Source organism: Notechis scutatus, chromosome 7 (assembly GCF_049901735.1).
Source record: "Notechis scutatus isolate UNSWTSFEM ecotype Mainland chromosome 7, rNotScu1.2, whole genome shotgun sequence".
Taxonomy (NCBI): Eukaryota; Metazoa; Chordata; class Lepidosauria; order Squamata; family Elapidae; genus Notechis; species Notechis scutatus.
The window spans coordinates 604,717-612,092 of NC_142015.1; the positions used below are offsets into that span (position 1 = coordinate 604,717).

A 7,376-nucleotide genomic window follows, 5' to 3' on the forward strand; every position below is an offset into this window, starting at 1 on the left:
AAAGGGATAGCTTCAAGATCACGTGAAGTGATACCACGCTTTGTTTATTCATTTATTACACTTTTATGCCACCCACCTCCCCTATAAGGTGACTCTTATATCTACAGACCCCTCACATCCTGGACATCAACTGTTTCAATACCTCCCCTCGGGATGGCGTTACAGGGCATTAAGATGTCAACACAACTAAACACAGGGACAGTTTTTCCCCTCATGCCACCAATCTACTAAACACCTAATTCTCACAGTGCTGTCTAATGTCTATGTATATTTCCCCATGTCGTATGGCTGCAGCATTATCATTTACCCTGCTTATCTTCGCTACTTCCCTCTTTTATTAGTATTATGAAAATAATGATGATTCTGTTGCTTTGCATGTACATTGAAAGCTTCTGCACCAGAGACACATTCCTTGTGTGTCTAATCACACTTGGCCAGATGATGTATCCTATTCTATTCTATGATTTGGTAAGATCACACTTGGAATATTTGCATCCAGTTTTGATCACCACACTACAAAAAAAGATGTTGAGACTCTAGAAAGAGTGCAGAGAAGAGCAACCAAGATGATGAGGGCACTGTAGGCTAAAAGACATGATGAACAGTTGCAGGAACCGGGCCTGGCTAGTCTAGGGAAGAGAAGGACCAGGGGAGACAGGAGAGCATCTTCCAATATTTAAGGGCCTGCCACAGAGAGGAGGGAGGGGTCAAGCTATTCTCCAAAGCACCTAAAGGCAGAACAAGAAGTAACAAGAAGGGATCCAACCTAGAACTAAGGAGAAATTTTCTCACAGTGGGAACACTTAATCAATGGAACAGCTTGCCTTCAGAAACCGTGGATGCTCCATCACTGGAGAGACCATCCAGAAGTCATCGTAAAGTATGACAAATACTGTTTCAGCCCCGTGCTGGGTCTGAAACTGTTTCATTCAGGATCCTCTCAAGGCAGCAATGTGTCAAGCAATTTTCTCTGACTGATGACCTGCAAAGTCTTCCTTCCTAAACTGGAGTAGATACTACTTACTTCAATGTAATGAAAATAAGAGAAAATAACTGAGAAAATAGACTTACTCAGAAAATAAACGTTACGTCTGCTAGTTCAGCTTTCTAACCCGGCAGCCTAAACTCAGCTGCTTCGTAGATGAGAAGCGAAACGTTTTCAAGGGGAAAAAGCCAGAAAGTCCAGTTGCCTCCTGAAAAAGCACCTTTGGGACAAGCGTGACCTGGGCGTGACCGAGAATCTCCAGGGACATTTTTAAGGAAGCTGAGGCCTTCAAGTAAACCCTCTTCCCTATAGACAATAGCAAAACTGTGGATGAGCCAAGGGAGCTTCAGGCACTGGCACAAATGTCCAGAATGGGGAATGTTCAGCCGTGGTCCCAGACGGAGAGACCCTCCTCTTCCTTTGCAGCCCCAGGACAGGCGGACAACAGGAGAGCCAGGCTGCTTGGGGAGGCCGTTGGTACGAGTACAGGCGGCCCTTGACTTACGACCGCAATGGAGCCCAAAAGTTCGTCTGCTAAGGGAGACGTTTGTTAAGTGAGTTCTGTCCCATTTCAGACCCCTCTTGCCATTAAGCAAAGCTGGCTCCCCCCATCCACTTGACTGTCTGCTAGATTCAAGGCTTGGCCCTCCTGGGGGGATCCCAAGGACAGGAGCGGGGGGAGGGGCTGCCAGGCGCCTCGCCAGCCTTGGCTGGACAAGGCCAGGGGTGGGCCCATGCCCTCTGGGTACCCCCAGCACACCCGAATCGCTCCCCGTGCAGCTTCTACTCCGGAAGGGCCGCCGGGGAGGTGGAGCCCACCGCCTTCTTCGGCTTCCCGCTCCCGTCCTTCGCCTGGCCAGCCGGGGCCACGTGGGAGGAGCAGGAGGCAGGGAAGCCGCCAGTCTGTCAAGGTAGCCCGGGCCCCGGCCAGGCCCACCTGCCCTCGTCCGAAGCCGGCGGGCAGACGGGGGCAGAGGACGGGGCTCCCGGCGAGACCGGCCCCGAGGTGGGATCTCCCACCAGCCGCGCCAGGGACGGGAGGAAGCGCGGCGAGAAGCTCGAGGGCCGAGAGGCGGGGACCCTTTCCGGAGGAGGAGGAGGCGGCGGGCCCGGCGGGACCCTCGCCCGGCAGCGCTCCCTCCGCTTCTCCCCTGCGGATCCGGGCCCTGGCCGCCCCGCGCCTCCCGAGATCGGCCCCGGCGCCCGCCACAGACGCCCCGGGCCTGCTCCGCGCGCGCCCAACGGGGCCAGGGCCTGCATCCCGCGGGGACCGGCGCCCGCCCGGGCTCGGAAGGGACGGCGCGCCGCCGCGGCCCTCCAGCAGGCGCCGCGCCGGCCTTCCATCCGCCCGCCGGGGCCCCGGGCGGCGAGCGTCGGCGGGGAGGAGGAGCGCGGCGCGGGCCCCTCCGCCTCACCTGCACATGATCCGCCATTTTGCTCCATTCATGTTCTGCTGCTCCGCCGCCACCGCCACCGCCGCCGCCGCCTCCGCCGCCTCCCCCTCCCGCAGGCGACCCAAGCAAGGTTCCTGCGCGTGCGCGCGTCCGGCGGCCTCCCCACGCATTCAGCGTAAGGGATGCCCGAGCGCCAGCGGCCGCGCTGCGGCGCGTGCGTTTAGAGAATAGCGCGGCTCAGTGCAGCGGCGTAAGAAGGCCGGTCGCGCGGCAGCGACGTCGGCTGACGCGCGGGGGAGAGGAAGGGGAGGAGCCGCGCTGTGTTTACCTGCTTCTTAAAGGGCCCGCGCGCCGGTTGGGGGCCCAGAACGCGCCTGCGCGGCCCGGAGAGAAGCGGGCGGAGCGGGGTGGCTCGAAGCCGCGGCGGCGGGAAACGGGCCGAAGGCAGCAGAAGCGCAGCGTCTTCGTCTCTCCCGGCCATCCTAAGGGGAGCGCCGGGGCCCTCTACGGGTCTCTGCCTGGAGGGAAGGAGCCAGCGCCGCTCCCCTCCAGTCCTTCTGGGCGGAGAGCCGGAGGAAGGGAGCCCCGCGAGCGGCAGGCGGCGGTTCCCGAAAGGGGCGCATCCGCTGGAACGGAGGAGCGTCGCCCGGAGCTTCCCTCCCCGGGCGGCCGAGGCCGGAGCTTCCCGTCTCCCCGTCCCCGGTGTCCGAGCCTCCAAAGGCTGGAAGCGTCCCGACAGTCGCTCCCGCCTGAAGCGCCGAGGGCGGTTCAAGAGCGAGACTGGCGACCGGTGCGGTGCCCGGAGTTACGGCCAGGGCTCGGCCCTCGGGCGGCCGTAATGATACCCGGGCTTTCCTGGGATGGTCCAGCCGACGCCGTCCGGGTCTCCTGGTTGTCCCAAAGGAGCCTTTTTCCTTCTTCTTCCAGGAGGCAAAATGGGACTTTCTGTGTTTTCCTTTGAAGACGTTTCGCTTCTCCTCCCAGGAGCTTCTTCAGCTCTGACCGGATGGAGGGGAAGGGAAGGATCATGGACGGATCCCCAGAAACACTGCAGGCCACAGGGACCGTTAGCACCGCCTCAGGGGACCCTGAGGACACACCGAGATAAACCTCCAAGCGCTCCAAGGACCCTCTAAAACAGGGGTCTCCACCCGTGGCCACTTTGGACTTCAACTCCCAGAATTCCTCAGCCAGCTTTGAAGTCCAGAGACTTGAGCTTTGCTGGCTGAGGAATTCTGGGAGTTGAAGTCCACAGGTCTTAAAGTGGCCAAGGGTGGAGATTCCTGCTCTCAAAGGATGCAAATGACCAGCTGTCTGCAAGGGATATAAATTCATCCATTCCCCACCACCCAGTCAGAGCTGAAGAAGCTTCTTGGAGGAGAAGTGAAAGTGAAATGTCTTCGAAAGAAAAAAAATCCAGAAAGTCCAGTTGCCTCTTGGAAAAAAGCACCTTTGGGTTCCCCCAGGTATGTGCTGGAATCGGCAAGAATGAATGGGGTGCCTGCATGTGCATGTTGCTGTAAGGGAAGACTTTTGTTTTTATTTCTTTTCCAGTAGGGAAGAAGTTTGACTTCTCTTTAAAAGATGAAAAGTGATGTGCAAAATAAGGTTAGGAGCCTTCGGGGCATTCTTACCTGGTTTTCGTGTGTTTTCCATTATGAACAAGGTAACCAAATACAGGAAATTACAACGCATACAGTCGTATTATGTAGACATATCTTACTAAATCCTTGCCCGGCTGCTATATTTAGACAGGATAGCAATTTTAGCTTACTATAAAGTCTTAGTGGCTGTTGTCGATCTAGGAAATTTATTTTATTTTTTACTGTATTTTAACTTTTTTCAAATAGCTGAATCCAGAAAAAAATTAATCAGCTTCCTAATGTTTGAATAAGGATTCCTTCCTTCCTTCCCTTTTCTCTGTATAAGAGAAAGTCTGGGTCATGCAGAAAAGGCAGAGAGCCAACCTGAGGATAACATGCTGGTGAAACAGTGTGTGTTCTCTATTTTCAACTTTGCCCCTCTTTTTCAGTTTGTGATCTGGAAGCTACTGAAACATTTGCTGAAGCTGCAGCTGTAATGGAGAATGAAGCACTAACGTGTGGCTTTTGGAAAGGCTACAAGAGCCTCATTTTGTCAATAATGTTGCTGCAAAATTCAGGCAAGGAATTCTGAAAAACTGTTTTAAAAATGTGCTGCTCTTGTAAATAATTTTTGAAAGATTTTACCATGACAAAGATTTGCATGAAATAAATCAGGATATTTTGACATTTATGGAATCATTTGATTTAGAGGGTAGATACCAACAAAACCTAACCAGTGAGAGCATAAAACACCTGAAGCCATGCAAGACCAGGAAATGTGGAGAGAGCGGACTCATAGAATTGGACATGACTGAATGGACAGCATTAGAGAGGGCTGTAAAGCACGGTGAAGCGATATATAAGTCATTGCTATTGCTATTGACATCATTGTAATGGTTAGAAAGCATGGATCCAAATATGCAGCATTTGGAGTAAGTTGAAATATAGATGACATCTTAAAATGTTTTGAAATATATGAAGAAAAAATATGCAAGCCACACTTACTGAGTTATTTAGGAAAGTTACTCTTTCCTTAACTCTGCTTCCTTCCCCATCCACAGGAATAGAAGACTCAGATAATTCTTAGCCATCAACCAGCTATATATTTTTTATTTTTTCAACCCTGTAATTCCTTGCTGTGGTCAGGGCAACTGAATGGAGCTGAGCGCTTACTAGCCAAATGCCCTTCCTGACACCAGTGTGGAGCTTGCAGCAGACATTTTCTCTTTGCGCCTTGATAAACATCTGTCGCGGTCAAGGATTGAGCTCTCAACCTTCAGAGTGGGAGGTGAGCGTCTTCACCTCTAGGCTGCCCCTATTATTTGTTATTTCTTACATTTACATGTTGCCCATTTCACTATCAAACAACTCTAGCCAGCATATCCAATATTACTCAAGACACAGAAAAAGAGCAGTTTACTGTATTGATCCTTATAGGTACTTGTAAGATCTGATTTTGCACTTCTATCTTTGTATTGTAATGCAGTATGCCTATAATAATACTTAAGTATTGCTATGTTATTGAAGCATTGTTATTAAAGACATTTTATAATGTTAAAAAGGTACAGTTCTTGGAAGAGTAACATTGATTACTGAATTAAAGACAGCTTAAGAGAGGAAATCATTAGCCTCCTCTGTCCTACTGCTGCCCCACAGAGAAGTCTTCCAGCCACTAATGGATTCTGCTCCTTGCCCAGGACTGCAGCCCTGCCTGGATTGCAACCACAGAATTTAATACAATTGTGCTGTTTAATTTTCGAGACCAGTCCTCCTCCTCTTAGAGACCTGTTCATTTTTCTGTTGTTCATTACATCTATGGAAATCATAAGCTGTTCCTTGTACTTCTGAACCTGCCAACTGACCTGCAGGTCTGACTGAGCTCCGTGAATTATATTCCCTAGTACTGTGTGTCACAGCCGTCTTGCTATAGTTCGGCACTGTCCTCACTAGATTGTCTGCATGACGCACAAGTTCTGTTCAATTCAAGGGTGGGTCCGTGCATGTGTGTGTCCTGTTTGGGCATCACATTGACTCCAGAAAAAACATTTTTTTCGTACACTAAAGGAAGAGAAAAAGATTCCTTAGGAACATTCTGGATGTGAGTTTTATTAATCTCTTGCAAAAAAACATGCACACCATGTATATCAACAGAACAGTTTCATTGAGGTGCACACTCATCACTCGAGTTCCCAGAATGCAGTGCCATAAACCAAGACAAGTTGGGAACCTTTGCATTAGAGTACAGTAATATAAACACCCGCTGATTATTCTCAACCCTATTCCCCAATATTGTATCTCTTGTTTCACTTAATGACCAGCCAGGTTCACTTAACAATGGAAAGTGCAAGGCACATAATGACCGTAGTGATTTGATTGACTGCGGCAAAAGTCGTAAGATCGGGTGCCCTCAGGATGCTTAATGACCTCAGCAATGGAAATTCTACTCCCAATTGTTGCAAATCCAGGACTCCTTACAACCCAGAGCTCCTTTGTATAGGTGCCCAGTTTGGGATGATAAATGGCAATTTAGCTCCTTTATTGCCCTCCTGCTAATGTGACCTGTGGCGCTTCAGCTTGATCAGGCAGCTGCTAATCCTGAGTCTGGGACCTTTCCATTGTTCAGAGCACACCAGAGCAGGAAGCAGCTCTTCTTACTTCCTGCTCTTGGATTGCGAAAGACCTTCCCCAAACCAGAAGCTGGTAGCAATTGGGAGCAATTTAGGAGGCGTTGGGCAGGCGAAGCCCACATATAACATATTGGGCAGTTTGGGATTGTCAAGTCAGCAGAGGAAACAGTGGATTGCAAGAGCTGCCGTAGTCCTCTACTCTGTTGGGGCCATGGGCGTCCTGAAGAACTGGGTGAGCCAGTCAGCTGCATGCGGAGCCCCCCCACCCGCCCGTCATGACCCTCCTAGTCCCCCTACCCCCCAGTCCAGCAGCTTCTCATTTGGATTTTTGGGAGGGGGAGAGGAGGGAAGAGGTAGGAAGCCACAATCTCAAAGGTATTTTTTTTCAAGAGGCAACTGGACTTTCTGGTTTTTCTTTGAAGACGTTTCGCTTCTCATCCAAAAAGCTTCTTCCGCTCTGACTGGATGGTGGGGAAGAACCGAAGAAGCTTCTTGGGTGAGAAGCGAAACATCTTCAAAGAAAACCCAGAAAGTCCAGTTGCCTCTTGGAAAAAAAAAGCACCTTTGGGGCAACAGTGACCTGGAGCAGGGGTCTCCAACCTTAGCAACTTTAAGACTAGCCAGCTTTGCTGGCTGAGGAACTCTAGGAGTTGAAGTCCGCTAGTCTTAAAGTTGCCAAGGTTGGAGACCCCTGACCTGGAGGACTGAGCAGCTCCATGGACAGGAAGCCAAGGCAGCCTCTGCCACCAGATGGCGCCCTTTGCTCGCTATTGGCCAGCAGAAACTG

The 7,376-nt window shown here is 51.2% G+C and overlaps 1 protein-coding gene across 1 annotated transcript in view; it reads right to left on the minus strand.

Annotated features, from left to right (window-relative positions):
- XPO7 (exportin 7) overlaps positions 1 to 2,674 on the minus strand; it is a 34,375-nt gene extending 31,701 nt beyond the window's left edge. Inside the window, 1 exon segment of the mRNA XM_087969554.1 lies at positions 2,401 to 2,674. Within this exon segment, the coding sequence (XP_087825680.1) occupies positions 2,401 to 2,418 (18 nt within the window). The 5' untranslated portion in view covers positions 2,419 to 2,674.
- Between the last annotated feature and the right edge of the window lie 4,702 nt (positions 2,675 to 7,376).